At 40.6% G+C, this 20,898-nt stretch overlaps 1 protein-coding gene across 5 annotated transcripts in view; it reads left to right on the top strand.

The window, feature by feature from the left end:
* The window catches only part of IL1RAPL2 (interleukin 1 receptor accessory protein like 2), a 391,670-nt gene extending 371,127 nt beyond the window's left edge, over nt 1-20,543 (top strand). For 3 of the 5 annotated variants that reach the window (XM_063347057.1, XM_063347058.1, XM_063347059.1), the window contains exons 9-11: nt 2,834-2,977; nt 6,818-6,988; nt 16,474-20,542. In XM_063347057.1, coding sequence (XP_063203127.1) covers nt 2,834-2,977; nt 6,818-6,988; nt 16,474-17,171 — 1,013 coding nt within the window. In that variant the 3' untranslated portion in view covers nt 17,172-20,542. Of the gene's footprint in view, nt 1-2,833; nt 2,978-6,817; nt 6,989-16,473 lie in introns of all 5 variants that reach the window. The other 2 variants (XM_063347061.1, XM_063347060.1) reach the window with 1 other exon arrangement.
* The last annotated feature ends 355 nt before the right edge of the window (nt 20,544-20,898 follow it).

The raw sequence follows: 20,898 nt of genomic DNA, 5'->3' as shown, positions 1-20,898 counted from the left end.
GTGACCCAGGAAATACTACCGTATTTACTGACCTGTGGCAAGATTTAGGGTATGACTGGTAGGAAGCTGTTGGCCAGCATCCTTTGTGCGTGTCAAAGAAGGGATCATGGATTCCTATTGTAATGTGCTGCAGCTTTCCAGCTGCTGGTGCACTTTGGAAAGGCAAAGAGGAAGCACAGATCTCTCAGCCAGAGAAACCCTCCTCGCTCCAAAGTCTTGTCTGCCAAGGGCTGGGTTATCCCTGTTCAGCAAGAGGTGCTTGTAGCTCCGTTTTGTCTCCGGGTTGTCACAGTGCCATAGGTTGTGTCTGCCCCCTGTTCAAAGGTGTGACTGCAGCACATCAGGTCCACACAAGCAAACTTAAGTCATGAGTCCTGCTAAACTAGGAAGGCTTGGATAAAAAAAACAGGATTGAACTGCAAATCTGAGTTATAACGGTAGTATAAGAGTTTCTAGAGTTAGTTCTTGTTTTGACATCAGGTGGTTACTTTTAAGCACGTACTTCACTTTAAGAAAGAAAAAGAAACTATTCAAATATTTAAGGTAAAATATGTTAAAGTCTTCTGCTATATTAGTGGTACAGTCCTCGCAAATGCTTTTGGAGAATACAGGAGTGCTGTCTGTACAGCACCAGCCCCGGAGCAGGCATTATAGGATTTATTTTTTGACTGAAAAAGAACCAAATCCAGTTTCAAACACTCAAAGCTACCAATGCAAATACAGAATCAGGCATGCTCCTGCAACCTGAATACTGCTGTCTGCTATTGCATTCTTTTTTACTGACTTAATTTAAGACCACATTGTTATTTGCTTTCAAGTAGTTCAAAAATAAGTTCTGGACAATCCTAGGTTTGCTTTTCTTTTATTGGAATGTTATTTTTTTACTAATTTTCAGGTGCTATTATAGGACAACACTCAGATTCAACTCCTTTCCTAATGTTGGCTGTGCTGCCTTCCCTATTGACCTCAAGGAGGACCACTTGAGCAGTAAGGCATTAATCAGAGGCAGAGACAAAGAGCTGGAGTGGGCAAGAAAACTGAACATTCTGGGTTTTTTTCCATTGCCTTCACCTTGGAATGGAAATACGGAGCCCAAAAGCCTTGGCTTTCTGCCTCCTTATGTCTGGACTCTAGGAGAATTTATGGGGCAGTAGGACAAATACAGGACGTGCAAAAGCAGATTGATTCTGCCTTTGAGCTGGATTTTGTGGGTTTGGTCGATACCCTGCCATTCCCCCAGCAAGTGGACACAAGTCTGTGCTCATGCGTGGGCTGCAGGTGATCGAGGCTCAGCATTTTCTCTCCTTCCAAGCTGTCAGCTTTGCCATCATCTCATTTTCCTAGCAAAAAAGATTCTGTACAACAAAAACATAGTTATTTCCCTGAAAAGTGATTTTAGCCAACTCTGTTCTCCATTTGACAAGATTTATCCCCAGAGCACATGCTAACTTTATCATGCAGTGTAATAAAAGTCCCATGAATTCCCTGTGTTCTCAAAGAGATTAAATAGCTATTATAATAGACTTTTTCCATCTATTAGTCCATGACTTCTTACCGGACAGACATCAGCGATACTGTAAACTGGGAATAGCTTGACATCTGATGGTAATTATTGAAATACAAGGCATGGCGAAGCAAGAATACCCCCAAAAGATACACAACTAATTTGCTTTTTATCTTGAAAATGACACAAATGACATACCAGTAGTTTTTCCTGCCCTAAGTTTTAGAAGCGTAAAGATCACAAAAACTTTGTCTTGCCAGCATTACAGTTTTTACATCTTCACGTTGTATTTATCGCAGCAGCAAGAATCTTCATGGTGTCTTATCTAAGCTAATATATGCTGTTAGAGGTAGCTATTGTCAAATTGACGTCTTTTGTCTTTTATGGCTAAGTAATATGCCAAGTGGGGTTATAAGCAGTATTGTGTGCAGAGGGCGTCTCAGGCTAAAGAGCAATACTGTTAAAGTTAGTGGCTTACATCAGGTAGAGCACTGGCCTGGTATTCAAGGATTTTTATCCCATTCTGGCGTTGGCTCGCTGAATGACCGGAAGCATGTTGCTTCAATTTTCTGTGCCTCTGTTTCCCCAGCTCTAAAAGATGGATAATTGCATTTGTATGAATTTGTGAAGTTCTTTGAGGCAGACTGCTTGTGATGTTTCCTAACAAAAACATCCCCGTACGAAAATGAAACTACCACTGGTTCCCATTAAAGTACAATGTGTACTAAACAAACAAGTGAGAACTCCGTTAGTAGCTGTCGTGACTCAAAGTGGCTCTTAGCATCCTGATGTGTGCTCTGGGCTTCGCACATTGTCTTGGTTATTCTGGATGCTCAATTCATTCTCCAGTAATACAGCTGAAGTCCTGGCGTAGCAGCTCACATCAGCTCATCCACTGGCTTCACAAATGTAAAGACTAAGTTTAGTAATTTAGGGTGGACTAGAGCCTCCCAAATGGGGTACAATATGTCTAGTATATCTAGTCTGACATGCTGCATACAGCATTTGATGCACTCTGCCAATACAGAAGTTTCAAACTCCACAAGCTTATTAAAAGTTGATTAACCCTCAGTGTAAAATCACTACGTAATTCCCTTGTAGAAGAATTATGATTATAGCCTCAAATGCATTCTGGATGGTTATTTCAGATGGGCAGTAGATGGAGTAAATGGGTAAAGTTAAGTAATAGGAAATGAAGAAAACCTTAGTCATCCTTAATGTTACAGTATAATTGGAAGCTGCACAATTTTATGTGGAATTGTACAGTGGATAAGAGCAAATAAAGCTCGGAAAGATCATAACCTTTTTGTCTTTCCTTGCTAATTTTAGATTTGATCTACAAAATAGAGCTTGCTGGAGGACTGGGAGCCATCCTTCTTCTGCTTATTTTGCTCGTGACCATCTATAAGTGCTACAACATAGAGTTAATGCTGTTCTACAGACAGAACTTTGGAGGAGACGAAGCAGCTGATGGTAAGCAGTTGCTCAGGAAACTCAATATATGCAATGGAAATATTTCAGAGACCCAATGCGATGAAACTTCTAGATTGAAATGAATCCTGAAAGGTACCTGCTGCCAGTTTAAGTTCAAACTACTGAGCACCCAACAGTGTAAAGCCCTAAGACTTCCTCCCAAAGCCCCCTGAAATCAATGAGTCTTTTCACTGAAATGTCACTGGGCCATGCCATAAACAAATGGGAGTCAGAAGAATTATTCATGAGTCTGTTATAGAGGCTCGAATGTCATTTGTGAACCGATTCTTCAGGAGAACTCTTCACGTTCATGTGTCCCAGGGCCACATATGCCCAGGATCACTTCTGAGATCCATGCTGTATGTGGGCAGTCCTTTCACCAGGTATTTTTCATTAAACATTTCCATTGAATTGTCTTCAGGCCGCCAACTAACTACAGTGACTAGTGAGAAGCAATTGTCATTGAGGGTAACTAGTTACCTCAGTTAACTGTGAGACTGTAAACAGCTTAGTGGAAACGTACAGCTTGCCTGGAGAGTATGTATAGGAATAAACTGGGCAGTTTTTCAGTGTTCTTCCCTCCCCTACCCCCTCCACTAGCGTATATTCCATTTGGTGCCTAAAGCTAAACATGTATTTTTAAATTGAAGCTTTAATTCTCCTGAATACAGAACATTCCTGCTCCTGTGAAGCTGGAGTAAACCCTGCTAAACTAAATCCAGGTGTTTTGAGTCCTATTGTTATATTCTTAAAATTTGTATTATAGTATAATTAATGTTATTAATATGCTTACAACTAGTATGTGCTAAAGAGGTGAAGTACCGTATTCACAGTACAAAGTACAGGTACTTTTTATAGCCCACTGCAACACTTGTGAGTCATGTAGGCAGTCTGGAGTGGTCTATCTAGAAACAATAATGTGTTGGAAAAAAGAGCAGGGAACACATTTGCCCTGTTGTGCCAAAACAACGTGCAGTTGCACAGACATGTTACTTTCTGCAGTTAGCATTACTGTTATCAAAATAATAAATGGGTTTTTTTAACACTGTGTAGATATGGTGTGAAAATGTTTCACTACAATGAAATCCATAGGAATTTTAGAGAACGTGTGGAATGACATCCAGGGGATTTTAGAATGTGGAATGATAAATAGCAGGAATACAGGTCAGGAAGCTTCCTCTTTCTCGATCTTCATGTGTGAATGGGAGAACCTAAAATGATGCTTTTTTCATACTATACAATACTGCACAATATTTATGGTGATACCCAGGAGAAAGAGAAGGGTGAGATTATGTGAGTTTGGAAGGAATTTACCTCTAACACCTTGGGATTATACCAACAGAACCTCCCTGGTTCACACCAACACAAAGTGACCCAAAGTCATAACTTCCTCCAGATTGCTTTGGTTCATTTATCTTGTGTTTGCAGTGTGAAGCTGCTGCATTTTTGTTCATGTAACTTCCTTGGTTCGATCACTTTTTAATTTATGAAACAATATTATTTTGTAGTTGTTTAGAGGAAGCACTTTGAGTACATCAGAGATTTTGTGTGCATGTTAATTCTGAAAACAACCTTTTATTTTTCCAGTGCGTGGTTTTAAAATTATTGCAGCTTTGTGTCTCATTCTGATCCTGCAGAAGGAAAGATGGAGGCAGAATGTTACTGAAGTCAAGACATATATGGGGATGTTTCTTTCTACTTGTGTAGGCTACAGTGGGAACATACAGAGCTCCCATGAGCAGTCAGCTGTACAGATGCAATCACAGGGTCATTTTTCGTTATACATATATTTCTTTAAAATAGAAGATTTGGAACTCAACAGATTTGCTCTATTCCTATTTCTAAAAATATCCTATGTAAGCAGTGTTGGCTTCCTGTGTTACGCGTAGCGCTGTTTTTAGAGAAAATGATGCTGAGGATTAAGGGAAGACATTTAGAAAATGGTCCAGATAGTGCTGCATCCAAGGCACACAGAGTAAGCAGTGGGCAAGCACGGATAGGTCCTTCTGCTATGTCCTGTCTATGTGAAGCTTGTGAAGAGGGAGTCAAGCATATGGACTCACAGGAGCCCGAGGGAACCTGTGACTAGGGGTGACTGGAGAGGGCAGTTGTACCCACGCAGCTGGAAGGGGCAGGAGGCTCGGGGACTGCTTGCACACAATCCCTGTGCAGCTTTCATGCTGCTTTATAACCAGGCACGTCAGTGCTCTGGGGCTTGCTTTGCTGCCATTGCAGAGCTCTCAAACACTTGCAGGGATGTTTGCCTCCTGGATTGCTTGGTGTCTGGCTTCTCTTAAAAGATTTTGTCAGGCTTCATTATGAACAAGGTAGCGGGTTTTGGACGGGCCTCCAAAGCTGACTGGACTTTATTTCTTTGCTGTATGATGTTCTGTCATCTTTCCATCAGTAACTACTATTTTTGTATGCCGTTGATTTCGGAGAAGCCAGGTGGACATCCTCCCATAGAGCTATGGTGACACGAGGCAAATTCCCTTTTACAAACATATTATTCCCGTGCTATGTCTTGTAGCTCTGACCCTCATGGGTCTGGCCTTGTGTTAAGAATTGTAAGAAAGTAACAATCGTTTCAAGGTCCTCAAGGAATGTATTGTATTATGATTAGCTATTTTTTCTTTTTATCAGAGTATATTGATGATTTTTAACTGCTTTCATTATCTTCCATGTGCGCTATTCTTTACAGATAATTGGTACTAAGCAATCCTCCATTCATGCAGTTTTGTCTTCACAACATTAACTATTTGATTTTTCATTTTCTGTAAATAATGGCAGCTGTGCTCTTCCCTGGAGACTTGAGTTGCTGAAGGTTGACTTTTTCAATATGCTATTTTCCATTACTGCAGAGGAATAGCAAAGAGAAATGTCACCAAGGCAGTCTGATCCCAGCATGGATCCCAAGCTCAATAGCGGTGCCACTTCTGTTCCTTGCACAGTTGCCAGCTCTCAGCTCTGTGTTTTGGATGCAGAGAGCTGGAGACAAGCCCCAGTGCTGTGCGGGAGGAGGAGTGTTGCCCTTTCTAGCCAAATCACTGTCTTGCAGCCCCGCGATCCTCATGTGGCGTTGCCTGGGCCCCCTCTGTCACCCACTACCTGCCTTTTGATGAGATTTTGCCTCCAGCCCTGAGCTGCAGGCAGAATGGAGGGGCAAGTCTGCCCCTGTGCACCATTTGCTCTTGGAGGTGTTTCTCTGTCTCATACTGTGAGCTCCCAGTATTTAAAATGTCCTGGATCAAGTGACCTCTAAAATTATGATATTGGTTTTTAAAACTACAAGATTTTCTGAAGAAATACTTCGGACTGTTTGTCATTGTTTTCTGCATAATCAGTATTCATTTGGGTTAAGTCATGTATTTTCTCACAATTACTTGTGGAAGGAAGTTTTGCTTACTCCAAACTCCAAACTTTCCAGGCTCAAAAGCTTTTCCAAGCTCAAAACTTTTGCGTAATCATAGCACTTTTGAGGCATAGTAGTTGAAAGATTTCCATTAGCAATATGTAAAGGATTAAAATAAAAAGTTCCAGCTTAAGTATTTGTATCGAAGTTTTGCCCGTGATCTTTTCAGATGTGAAATGTGCACACTGACCACATGAAGCAGAGTTACTAACTAGCTCAACATGCAGAAGAAAACTGAAAGGGTATTGTTTGTCTGGATCTGAAAGATTTCTCTGTGGAAGACAGATTCTATGTTCCTGTGACAAGTCCCAGTTTTATTGGGAAACGCTTAATCATTTCAAGGAATAATACAATTTCCTAGTACTTTCCTGTATTCCTTATAGTGCTCTTGCAAACAGCAGGCTGAATATGAATTTGTTTTCTTACAGACAACAAGGAATACGATGCGTATCTTTCATACACCAAAGTGGATCCTGATGCATTAGATTGTGATAATAATGAAGAGGAGCAGTTTGCACTTGAAATTCTGCCGGATGTTCTAGAAAAGCACTATGGGTATAAGCTCTTCATTCCAGACAGGGACCTCATCCCTAGTGGAAGTAAGTATTTCTGACCTTTCAGTTTTAGTTCTCTCTGTTGTGTCATGAAGGCCTGGACTGTGCAATAAGTACTACATATGGGAAACCTGTCTTTGTGAACTGGTTGTGAGGATTGGAAAAGTTTCCTCAGTGCTGCACATTTGAGCTCCAGGTTAGAGCTTGTTCCTGCACCACTGAAATCACAGGGAACTGCCATTGATCTCAGTGGAGGCAGGAGCTGGACCTTCCTACAGGGAAGGCTGCAGCACTGCAAGCAATACTGTAGTCCAAAATCTCTACATCAGACACAGGTAGCTAAGCAGGAAACTTCCAAAAAATATTTTTGTAGTCTCTGTTTTATCATTGAAAATGGGATTATTATTTTTTTCCAGTAATTATTTGTTTGTCTACAGCAGCTTTACAAGTAAAAGTCATCTTTCCCATTGTCTTTTGGTTTTTCCTAACTTTGAATTCTCATAAGTTGCTACAATAGTTTCCCAGTTAATGGTATAGGTGCAATTTTTTCATTAGCATTTTGACCAAGTGTTACATTTCTGAACAGGATTGGTATTGTGTAAGTAATACTAATTCTTCAGAGGACTATGTACAGCCCAGTGATCCGATGCTGTTTTCTATGCTGATGGGGAAATACAGTTGTCCATTTCAAATCAGTTTTGCTGGTATGTCTGAAGATTCACCAGCATCTTTGGATGTCTGTAGCAACAGTTGATACCTTCCTAGCTGTAGTTATGGCATCTCTTCTTCCAGATTAATTTTTGGACAAGTCAAAAAAGACCATGAATCATATGCATCATGTTGATGAATTTTGAATGCACAGTATGTTTGCTTTAATATCACATTTATTTGAAGTGTTACCCTTGTGAAAAATAAGCTTTTTTTACAAATTCTGTCTGCAAATCACATCTGTGAAAAACATAAGAAGAGAGTATGAACTTCTCTCTGTATATGCTACTGTATAGGAGATGTGAATAAGAAAACAAAGCAATGGCTGTGCTGGAGCAGATGTCCCCAAACATGAAACAGCTAGAACATGGCTGCATTAGCAACCTGCCTGCCAAAAGGCTTGAAACTGCTGCCTTGCTGCTGCCAAACCCCAGTGCCTGCCCCAGAAGCTGGAGCCTACTTCTTCTCTGACGTTTGAGGGAGCTGGAAACAGAGTTCTCAATCCTGTACTGTTGGGAAAAAGGAGTCAGAGCCTAGTCAGAGATCATGCAGAGACCAGTGTAGTGGTTGGAATTTATCGTGTGCATTTGCGGCTCTAGATTAGAGCTGCTTCCCCTGTTCCTTTTGCCCTGCCCCTGCAAGGTGTGAATTTTACTCCCTTACTGACAAGTTCCAGAAAGGGAACTTGGCTCATTGCCCTCTTATTTCTGACTACACAAGCAAGTAGTACTGAATTTTTCAATATTTTTAAGATAAAATACTTCTTTTTGTGTTAAAAATCACAGAACAGTTGTAAATAGTTGTTTCATATCCAACAATATAGCAGACGTACGTAGCAATTATACAAGTGAATTAAAGAGTTTAAAGCTAGCCCTTCAATGATAACTATACTGAAACACAGATTAATCTGAAATGAGATTCTTCTTTCCAATTGCTGTACCAGCCAGCATGGTATTTTATTTTTGTCTCTTTTTGTCAGTCAGATGCTCAGCAAATACTTGTCATCACTTTGGGTATTCATTAAACCTCTCCTGAAAATGTAGGGTACCTGAAAATGTCAGTTCTCATTTATGAACATTCACAGATTTAATACCTCTTTTTTCCTCTCAAACTCCCTTCTTCAGTATTATGAAAGGGCCTGATTCTAACACATGGAGTTTCAAGAACGCTTAATCAGACATAATGACAATGCAGAATAAAATGTGGAACTGAAATGAATGTGATTTGCATGCTTTAGCTTTGGAAAAGATATGGGGGAAGGCACTTTATTTTGAGGGGGCAAGAGGGAGGGAGAAGTGTTGGGGAGAGAGGGAAGACTCCTGTGTCTGTAAGCTCTCCATGTATGCTGGAGAAGTGGGACGTGGCTGTGTTCTGCCTAATGCTCACCAGTCTTAGAAGGACTTGCAGCGCGTAGTGAAGAGAGCAGGCAGGGTGGTGTGGTATGGGCCTTCTAGAAACTCCAGAGGTAAACATGAGAGGCACTGTCTCAAAAAGTGGCAGATATGACAAAATATATAGCTCTTTGGGGTAGATTTCTATAGAAAAATAAGGGTTTGATTACGGTTATCTTTTTTTATTTTATTTTAGGAAATATGTCTTCTCACATGTACTACTGCATTTCCTTCTCTTGGTATAAATCGCTTTCAGTGTAATGTAATGTTTTCCCACTCGCCATTCTGATGTGTTTCCTTCTATATCTTGTGTACTTAAATGTGTGCCATTCCACTAGTACAGCAAATAAGGTGTGTTTTGTAAGGCTGGTTGTTTCCTATAATCTCTGCAATTTTAAGGTGCTGCCACAGGAGGGTGTGCATTGTTGTGCTTGCTTCCTGGCATGAAGCAGTACATACAGCTGCTACTTGTGTTTGAGAGCAAGCAAAAAATAGATTTGTTAAATAGTATTTCATTAACTTGCACACTTTTCTGAACAAACTAGAAAGCTGACTTCAGAAAAATTCAGGGACAAGTTTGATTATGTTTTTGTCCAGCTGGTTCATCTCTAACCTCTGGGGAAAAGCTATGATAGGCTCTGCATGTCCCTGAGCAGCCAAGGGAGAGATAACAGCCAGATGTGACTCAGCTGGGACATGCACACCCAGCAGCGAGCTCCTCCACACTGCACATCCAAGCTCTGTATTTCAGCTCTGCGCTGAGGACCGTCTGTTTCAGGGGTACCCAGGGAGCGACGGTTTCTCTCCCTAGGAGGACAGAGGTGATGGCTGTGGGACTGAGGCCACCTCTTTGCTGTTGGGAAAAAGATCACTGGCATCCAGAGTTCAGGTCAGATGGGGCTGAGTCATGTTTTGCAGTAGGTGTTGGTTTCTGTGCCCTGCCGGGATACAAATGTTATCCCAGTGGAGCATTTTGTCCTAGTGGGAGAATCACGATGAAGGATGCCAAAGGCCTCAGTGACGCCCACCACATGGTGGCCAGCTAGGACCTTTGCAGTGACTCTTGGAGCTGCCCGAGAGCAGCACAGATCGACCTGGCTCCCCAGACTCACGAGGTAGAAACGGGGCTCCAGCACCCACCGCTTCTCTGCTCTCGCTCATGCAGATGCCCACATGGCCATGCAGGCTGGAAGATGAGTGGGGTGACACGGCAGGGAGACATGACATGCAGTGTGCTGCATAAGCACCAAGACCAAGTTTGTAACCTGGGATTTGAGTTGCGTGTTATAGGAAGTACTATAGCAGCTATTCTTTCTTAAGGAATATTCTTTAGTCTTAACAGAGTGAGTGTTCTTCGTCCTGTCAAAGCTGACAGCGCGTACACCTTTCTGCCTAGGTAATTGAACATGTTAGCCTGTAGAAGGAGACTGTGATCCCTAAGATACAGTTGCACTTGTTACTAAAGTTTCTCAGCAGTTATCATTTTTTCCACCCTATTAGTTTTCAGGGCTTTTTTAACAAACCCTTTCCCACAGCAAGCAGGCTCTCAAAGCCCTGTGAGCTTTTTAATTCAGTGTTAGGAGACCTGAGGAGACTCAGTACTTGGGGCGGGGAGGGGATAGGAATAATGATGTTTTTACCTGAGCCATTTTCTGTCTTGCTAAGGATGATGTGTCTACAGAGAGAAAGCTCTATTTGCACTTGACTCTTCTAAAAATGGGACTATATCGGAGGAAGATATTTCTCTCGCATGGTTTCTGCAAATTATTTTAAACCCTGAAAGTGAAGAGGTCGAAACTGTCAAGTTGGATTTTTAATACCAGCAATACAAATCTATTAGAGAATCATCTAGTTGCTCTCTAAGCGTATGTGTATTTGATCTTGACAGGATTGAAAAAATATCGGCAATTCACTTCAGCTCAGCCCAGGGCAAAGAGATCAGGCACTGAAAAGAATAACGGTGATGGAATAAATATCTTTGCTTTTACCTGAAAAATGAGAGGTTGTCAGCACAACAGGAGAGCACCTAAGGCACGTGATAAAAAGCACCCAACAGTCAATATTGCAGTTCTGGCACTTTATAGTTTTGTCTGCCCATCTGCGTGGTTTTTCCCTGGTGAATTCCAGCTTTCTGGGTTCCTGGATGAAGAAAACCCAGTTGGACTGTGTGCCTGGAGTTCCCCAGGAGCCTTAATTAGGTATGGGACACCATTTATGTGGAATGAGAACAGAGTACCCAGCTCCACAAACTCCTTTCAGAAGTCCCTAGTTGTCTACTCTGTATGAATCTTACATTTAATGCCAGGCATGGGCAGGGGTAGCAGGGATACAGAGGAATGACAGTTGAAAGTGGAAGAAATATGACCAAAAGCCATAAAGGTTGGCCACCCTGTAACAGTCCACTGAAGGCCTCCAAGCTGGTCAGGGAGCTGGAGCACACAGTACAAGAGGAGAGCCCAAAAGAACTGTGTTTCTTGAAGAAAAGGCCAACAAAGACAAAGCCAAGGAGGAATATTATTGTTGTCTTTCCAGTGGAAAGCACAAAGATGGAGACAGACTTTTCTCAGGGGTACACCGTTATTGAACAGGAGGCCATAGGTGTGAGTCGCAACACTGAAAATTCCGTTTAAACATTTGGAGAATTTTCCTCACCATGAAGGGTGGTCAGACACTGGAACAGAACCCAGAGACACTAAGAAGAAACCTCCAACCTTGGAGGTCTACAGAAGTGTACTGGGCAATGACCTGAGCAATCATAGCTGGTCCTGCTTTGGGCAGGGTGTTGACCTGGAGACCTCCAGAGCCCCCTTCTAACCTGGACGAGTCTATGAATCTTTGATTCTAAATATCCAGAATTTTGATTCCAACATCTGTTGCCAAAACAATTTCACTAAAATCATCCTCTTCAGACACTTCAGTCTGCAAGGGCACATCCCTAGAGCCACCATCTTTTCCTTCTCCTTAATCCCTCCTTCCTTTGCCATGCCAAATACGGAACGTCTGACAGTGGCTAAGGGAGCAGTATGCTGAGAGGGCTGTGTGTCGTGCTGCTCTGCATTATTCCTTTCTTTATGTTGAACTCATCAGCTGGCCCTTAGCTTATACTGGGATTGGGCTCTCTTTGAGGAGAGGCCCTCACTCCGGTCTGTGTTTTCAGCAGTTCCAACTGCATTGCTGTTCTGGTCTGAGCTAACAGAAGCAACAGATATTTAATAAATAGGAAAAGCAAGACATGCAATCATTTTTGTTATAATAAAGTAATCAGAGTTAGGGTTTGGGAACTATATGGTTAGGAAACCAGGAGTGAATTATTCTTCTATAAATAACTTTCTTGAGTGATCGCCACCTTGCCAAAAGCAGAAAGGCTAGTTATTTTCAGAGCACCAGGAACCAGCCAGTGTGGGGTTGATGGTAGATACTCTTTGGTTCTTGTGGTTCTGCAGACTGTGCTTCCCGAAAATATCCGTAGGACTTCATATGATTTCTGGTGTTCTTTCCCTCTCCCTCAACTGCTTCTGCAAATCATCTGAATGTGGTTAGTCAGTAATTTCTTTGTGTAAGCAACTCTGTGTCCGTGGTGTTCATTAATTTCCTTGCTCTTAGTCTGCTTGCATATTAGGTTGTCTGGGTTTCCTTGCAGCCTGTGGTTTGTGTAGCTCATTTAAGATTCAGTAGGCAGTTATGCATGATTTAATTGCAAATTGGATGCATGTCTTGGATTTCTCTTCTTCAGTGCTTCAAACTACAGTTCAGTATCGTTACATGTTGACAGTGTTTGGTGAGCACATATTTGCTGTCAGATGATCTGTCTTCATTACTAAAGGGCAACCGTGCAAAAACTGCATTTGTTTATGGGTCCACAAGTTCTTGCTGTCCATACCTTCTTGGTTATTGCATTGGACATGATGCAAGTAAGTTACTGATAAAGCTACTCATAATTCTAAATTTTTTTGACCCATGGGAAATGCCAACATTTTGGAAACGTTTTTTTGTGCCATATTGCAAAGTGGTGTTTCAAGGGAGGAAAAAAGGGTCAAAATTTAAAATGTTCTTTTTCAGTAAAATCAAGTGGGTTAATTCTAATGCTGACATTTTATTTTTACATTCTAGTTTATGATAAAATACAGTTTTGGGGAATTAAAAATGAATAATTCCATACTGATTTTGTCAAGGCAATTTTTTTTTCTCCCCTCACAATGAAATGTCATTGAAGTTGACACCTCCTGCAGCAAAAGTGAAGTTTCAGCAAAATGATATACCTGATGGAAATATGTTGGTCTGGAGTCTTACAGTTAGTGACGTCACTCCTGAAATCTGCGCTCAGTTTATTTCTTGAAAATGAAACTGAGCCGTTGCCTGACAATTACTTATTAACTCAATGGAAAGGTGAAACCAACCCTTTCTCCATCCTACATTGCAATATAGAATGCTTGGGTTTAATACTTCCTAATGGACTGAACACTTAAGACGGACAACTCAACCTGCGGTATTTTGAGCAGTCTCAAATTCTGAAGTAAAAGGAGGGTGGGTGATTTAGCAACTTACAGATTTATGCAGTCAGTCTGGTACCACTGGAAAAAATAAAGCTTGAATTTCCACAGACTGGAATATGTCCCCCCCATGCTTTTCCTCGCAGAAATACGTAAGGTTGTGCGAGTTGGGCATACTGTAGAGTGCACCCAATGGAACCATGTGCTCCAGGGAAGTTGTCACCTACCTTTAGTAGTAGTCCCAAGCTGAAGTTACTGGGAGTACTAAGTGCTCCCAGACATATGGCTGGAAAATGTGTTTGCTTTTTCACTTGGATTTCCAGTTTCCTATACTACAGTGCATTTTATCCTCAGCGCACCAACAGACGCCCTGTCGGTTGGCCATGTCTAGCATTGAAGCAGATGCAAACTTAGAATTGAAGGAGCACCTAGTGGTCATTTGTGAAGGTGTCTGTTTAGCCGTCTGTAGAAAGAGCTCTAACTTAATGCAATATCCAGTAAGTAAGGTGGGCATGCCAATGTATGGGAGAGGCACGGAGGGGAGAAGTATCCATGTGACAAAACAGGGAATTTTTCTTGTCTTCTTCCCACCTCGTTCCCTGTTTGACTAAAGCAAAGTCTGGTGAGTTTTTGATTGAGATGGAATGACGGATTATTGCTGGGTTGTTGCTATTGAAATTATTGCTGCTGGATATTTGAAGAGATGAAAGTGGAGTGATTTTTTGGTTTTTCTGTTGGTTTGTTTGCTGTTTTTTTTTTTAATTGGATGCATACAGGATATGCATGTCTGTGCTTAGCACTAACCTGGATATGTGGTACTGACCGGTATTGTGTCCTGTAGAGAATTGTCTTGTACATAGCAGTGTTCTGAGTTGTTTGAAGGAGGGATGAATATGTCTCAGGAAAGATGCATGATAGTTTGTTGTTTTACTGTATCTTGCAGATTCAACCTCTAATGATGAAGCTTCCCACCTAAATTCTTTCTTTTTGGGAGCAGAAAGAAAGGAAGAAAATGAAGAGTCTGAGCTGTTGATACATTGGGATAATCTCTTTCCATTGTATTGAACATTTCTACCTTTCCTTAAGTTTTGTTTCACCAGTTCTGCTTATCATTTTCTCATTGTTGCTGATTCTCTCCCCTCTCTGCTGCCTCTCCCATGGATTTTAATGTTGAATTTTTTTCATTAATGAGTAACTATTTTACACAGAGCAATGTGGGGGTTTTCCTCATAAAATATTTCAAGGGAAAAAAACCCAAACTGTAAATGCTGCATGATTAAAGAGTCATAAAACATTAACTAAAAGTCAGGATTGTTGCATAGACATTTGTAATATATGTGTATGTCTTAAATTTTTGTGTGTCTGTGGGATGTTTGCAATTGCCTCTTTTTTCCATTTGTGAAAGAAATTCTTGCTGCTAAGTGGTGAAATAAAACATTGGTAAAGGCAGATTTGATGCTAACTATGCCTTCAGTCTCATGAAAATAATCTATTTTAGAATGTTCCTGTTGGCCTATTTTGTAGCTATTTACTTTACTGGAAGTGGTGTGAATAAGCATGCTGTGGTACGGTGCTTGGGACTATAAAAATGAGTCTTGCAGTAACAGATGTTGATTAATGATGTTATTTGTAATCGTTGTTCCTGCTAGAGGGCAGTGTGTGTAAGAGAGGCCCTGCCCCGCGCTGAGTAAAGATCTCTTCTGTGCAGCTCTTGTGTCCAAGTCTTCATTTATAACACATGCTTCTCCTCTGTTGTCAGACAGCACGTTCTGAGTAGCATGGTCAAGAGGTTCACGCAGTTTAAAAATAAAATTATATCCTGTCTCTGAGCTGGCAGTCACAATGCTATGCGACCAATGAACACTTTTCTGACCTTAGTGGGTTGTTTTTTTCAAGTGATTCCATTTTTCTGGTCATGACCCAAAACCCATTGAAATTTGTTGAAGTCCATTCATTCGAATGGGTTTTGGATCAGGTCTGTAAGTAGATCTCTTTCCCATCCCGTTCCATGTCAGACCAGTGTAATTGGCTTCTCTTCCCTACTATCCCTGGGACAAGTAAAACTCAGGGATCAAGTCCAACTTCAAGAATACTTTGTAGCTCAATAAGCTGACATCATGGAGCTAATGATGGGGCTGGCATTTCTGCTTACACTGATCATTGGCAACTACTTGGCATGCATGAATAAAAGAACAATACTATTTTTTTGTCACTGGTGTCTCAAGAAATAAACACCTCCAATATGTTTAAATTTTCCAATCGTTCCTGTCACTTGTGAAGTTTCTGTTAATACGTTGGGGTACATAGAAGCACAGGTTTGTGATATTAAAACATACCATTGGGCCACACAGAATGTTTTTGTTCTTCTGTGGTCAATAGCTGAAGAAGAAAGGGCTGCCATGGTGCTTCTATGCAATAGCACAAGTTCTGCATGTGATATGGGTTGATTTCTTTTTGGGCTCTTGCAAGTTACAGTTCATACACCCTGCAGCACCCTCATATCCTCGCACCTGAAACACAAGAACTGCTTCCCAGACTGTGCTTCCCTCAATGCAATGTTAATCATAACCAGTGTTAATGTTAAAATTTACACAAACATTACATTGATCTTGACCTATATTTTTTTAGGAAGTGAACTGTGTATTTGTAGTCACTAGTGCATCTACACAGTGAGGATATTATGTAAATGTCTTTCTGTTGAGATGAACAGGCAAAACCAGTAAAGGATGGAGGGTGTTATTAAGGAGTTTTCTGTATGTACTCCATAAATAGAAACATGTTGTGATCCTGTTTTTGTTGGAGTATATTGTGAAACGCCCCTTGTCTTAAATGGTGTGGATCAGTAAGTTGTAGGATTTTGTTGTACTTGATTGCAAGCCTGATGTTTTGATTCAATAGACTTCTTTATTCTTTACTCTTTCTCTCTTTCTATAATTTGTAGCCTACATTGAAGATCTCACAAGATGTGTTGAACAAAGCAGAAGACTCATTATCGTGTTAACTCCAGACTATGTTCTCAGGAGAGGATGGAGTATTTTTGAGATGGAAAACAGACTCCATAACATGCTAGTCAGTGGAGAAATCAAAGTTATTTTGATTGAGTGTACTGAATTAAAAGGGAAAGTGAATTATCACGAAGTGGAATCTTTAAAGCACACCATCAAACTTCTCTCAGTGGTCAAGTGGAAAGGACCAAAAAGCAGCAAACTGAATTCTAAGTTTTGGAAGCGCCTAGTCTTTGAAATGCCAGGGAAGAAAAAGGAGGTGGTGTCTCGGCATCAGGTCCTGGATTCTGCAGAGCAGGGCCTTTTTGGAGACCTCCAGACTGTACCTTCTCTTGCCGTCACAGGCACTTCTGCCACGTTGGTAGAATCGCGGGCTGATTTAACTGATTACCATCAAGCAGATTCTGTGCAAATGAGACACTATTGCAGAGGATACGAATATGATGTGTCAGCAGCGACATTGCCTATAGCTTCCATAAGCAACCATCACACATACTGTAACATACCTTTGACACTACTAAACGGACAGCTACCTCTTAACAATACCATGAAGGATCCCCAAGAGTTTCACAGGAACAACCCATTGCTACCTTTATCAGCAAAGGAGCTTAGCTTCACCAGTGATATTTGGTAGTGAAGATCAGGACTCCTTTGAGATACTTCATGACCGCCATGAAGATACGTTTTTAAAGAACTTTACCCTAACCCCACGGGGTGAGAAAACATATTGGAAGCAGCGGCACACTTGTTTGCTTTTCTACTTGAACTTTTTTGTTTACGTTTACGAATTATTGACAAAGGGGGCATTCTTTTGTAACTCAGTAATGTCCTTCCTGTCTTTTAATGTACAGTTTTATTGCTTCTTTAAAAAGGAGGGGGAATAGAAAAAACACATCCCATCATTTTACAGTAGGTTTACAATCTGGGATGGATAAAAGGTCACTGTATATGATCTCCAACATCCATACATACTTAAGTAATAGTATTTGAAATACACGGAAATTGTTGAGTTTTTCATATAGACTTCAGTACAGTTTGAAATTCTAATCACGCTACAAAAATTATTATCTCCTGCACAGACCACAAGGGGTGAATCAGTCTCAAAAGGAAGGAGGAGGAAACCTTCCCGGAGGGGGAAACCTCCCCCTGTCTCGCAAATACATTTTAGAAGATGACCAGCTGAAACAATGCAGAGGAAGCTTTATCAATAAAGTGCATAGTAACAGTTGCTGCAGAATAAATCACCTGCTCACATCAGCATCTCTTCATTTTATTACTGAGGCATGTTGTATTCATAGTCAATGGTTAGCAATGTGGTTTTATTAACTTACTAGAATATTGGAAGATGTTTAGGAGGATTTTAAACAATTTTTCGGTCGATTATAGGTTATTTCACAATTTTTTGCAGATTTGTAATGACATTTTTTAAACAGTTTAAGTATGAATTTATCTGTCTGTCAGTTAATTCATTAATTTGAAATTTCTTACGATCTCTTGAGCTCTTTTAAGATTTGTAGTGAAGGCAATGTGATTTTACATAGGATTTTTTTTCCAAAATCAGTAGTTACAATTTGAAATTGACCTTTTTCTGAGAACATCAGCAATAGAAAATAATTACTACAGCAATATTCAAAGATTAAGTGCTAAATTATTCAGGTTTACTAGTACTCTGACTTCAATTGCAGTGATAATCACCTGAGACAGTAGACAGTTCTCTCTCTGCTTCTCTACCTGTCAATTTATGTACCTTTTAAATATGGCTGAAGCAGGAATATTTCTGCTCTCTGTGCAACTAGTGAAAAGTGATATTTTTAAGCAGCTGGTAAGGTCTTGCATTTCTTACTTATGAGAGTGATCCCATCGGTCAAATAAGAGACTGTCACTTATCTTCCATGGAAAGCATTCTTGCTGCTTGTGGATGAGAAGTGTTATCCAGGTACTCAGCATCAGGCATTACTACTCAGCGAGTTGAGTTTTCTTTGGAGCAGTATGTTTCGTGGAGATTTCCATACTCAGTTGATTAAGAGTTGCAGAGTCAGACCGTGGAGACAACAGCGTTCAAGGAAAAAGCTCTAAATAATGTAGGCAGAAGCCAGCTTTGCAGTTTTTGTCATGGCTTTAATGAAAACACGGTAGGCATGGGAGTTTTGTCTCAATAAGATCCGCTGGAGCAAGTTCCCAAAAATATTTTTATGGCAGGCAATCTTGCCTGTATTTCCGTATGTTTTTAGCGTTGTTCTCTTTGATTGCATGAATAAAAGTTAGCACTCTGCACTCAGCTGCCTGTGGTTTCATCAGCAAACAAGTTCAGTAAATCCTTGGCATTTTGCAGTGGTTCCTAAATTGTACCCTACAGTCAAATGGAAACAAACACTGACCTAAGACTTAAAAGTATCCAGAATTGGCCCAAAGGCCATGAGAATGATCTCAAATGTGCAATAATTCATCAGAGGTCGGTATTTTTCCATTGCTTCTTTCCCCAGTTCTTTATTCTGTGCCCTCTTACACCAGTTACTGTCTGTAAGATTTTCGTTAGGTTCTAAATAATACATGTTTCTCTTGTTTTTTCTAGCATTATTATGCATTTGACACTAACACTGAAAATGGAAATCTAGAAAAGATACTAATTTATTACACAGTATAGGACTATAACTTGCTCTTTTGTGAAGTTAAGTTCCGAACATATAGGTGTTTAATATACGTATTTTTCTACTGAGAAAGAAAGTGATTTTACCTCCATTATAAATATATGTATTCCAACCTCCTCCCAGAAATTTACAAAATTTGCACTGTTTTATAAGTGTTACAGACTGTGTTTACACTGGCTATGTTCTTTAATGCAAAGTGTAATTTAAACAAAGGAAAAAAAAAAAACTAAAAGAAAACCCTGCATGAAGAGCTGCATATGTTTAAATGAAGAGCTGTACTTTTCATTATTTTCCTTTCCACGTTATTCTAGAATCTGGTTAATTCACATAGAATGCTCAGTGAGATTTTAAACCTACTAGTTCTGTATTAAGCATGCAAACTCCAAAAAAAGAAAAAAAAAACCTATGCAGGTTGGTCTGCTTCTTTTATTTACAATGATTAAATATGGGTAGCAAATTCCTTTACCTGATGATAATGTTTCTTAGAGCAGTAGCTATTAAAAAGCAAAATGCAATCATGTTTGCATTGAGGTAACATGAAAAGAACAGTTTTTCTGTCATTTTGCAAAAGCACATTGTCTGTCTGTGTATCGATATCTTTTAGTTATAGATGACAAGTCACAATCTGCTTTAAGATTTCAAAGTGTGTATTGAGTACTACGACAATATATACATGAATCGGAACCGCCTGTACCCCTCTGCTTTTAGTATGGGGATGGGGACCTGAGCTCAGGAGGCCTCGCGTTTACCGAGTTTCCTGTAATACTGGTATGACATGCTAGAGGCCAAGTGTTTCCGTAAGGAGCACATAAGGGTCTGGAAAAGTACTGTCAAACAGTGAAATCCATCCATCAGTGGGACTTGGGTGGCACAGAGACCGGGAGCTTGTCCCGCTGTGAAAATCACCTCTGTAGCAACCCTCTGGCAGGGTCCCTTGTGGCGGCAGTGACAGCTGGATCAGGGCCACGGTGGCAAAAATGTTCTAGCTCATTCACGTGAACTTCATTAGCTGAACTGGAAGGGCATAAGGGCATTTTGCGTTCCTCCGTCTCACCAAAGCCGTGTACTTACTCAGCTGAACTTATCGGGGAAGAGGCCAGGGCAATACCCTTGACAGTGCTTGGTGCTGCATCTCGCTTGTGCGACCATGCAGCCCTCGGCACCCCCGGCTTGTCAGGCTGTGCCTTCCCCAGCAACAAAATCACCAGCAGCAAACATCCTTACTGCAAACACGTGGGGCTTCTGATTTGGGGCACTTTCATTTTAAAGACGGTTTATTGTAATGTTTGCAAACTACTGTTTGTATACTTACCTTTGTGTGCGATGTGCTTCCAAAGCAATTATGTTTTGAAGGTTGTATATAAAATGAGCTAGAAACTGGAAACCTGTTCAGTCTCTGCAGAATTTATGTTCCTAAAGAAAGTTCAGAGAGAAAACAGGGTAATTTTAAATTAAGTAACAAAGTAGAGTGAATATTGACAGTTCTTGGGGGCTGTGTGCTGGACCAGTGTTTGAAGAATTAATATTCCTTTCTGTAGAGAGTAGATGAGAAACCCGTATAAAGATATTCTTGTATTCTGCCTACAGGTCTACTCCAAAGCCCATTCAAGGCAACAGAAAGAGTTCCATCACATTCAGCAGACTTTGGATAAGGCCGTAAAACCTTAGGTTTACTGTGTACAGAGGAATAAAAAAGGCAAATGGGAGAGAAAG

This window comes from Chroicocephalus ridibundus, chromosome 9 (genome assembly GCF_963924245.1).
Source record: "Chroicocephalus ridibundus chromosome 9, bChrRid1.1, whole genome shotgun sequence".
NCBI classification, from domain to species: Eukaryota; Metazoa; Chordata; class Aves; order Charadriiformes; family Laridae; genus Chroicocephalus; species Chroicocephalus ridibundus.
This window is presented reverse-complemented; position numbering and strand designations above follow the sequence as displayed.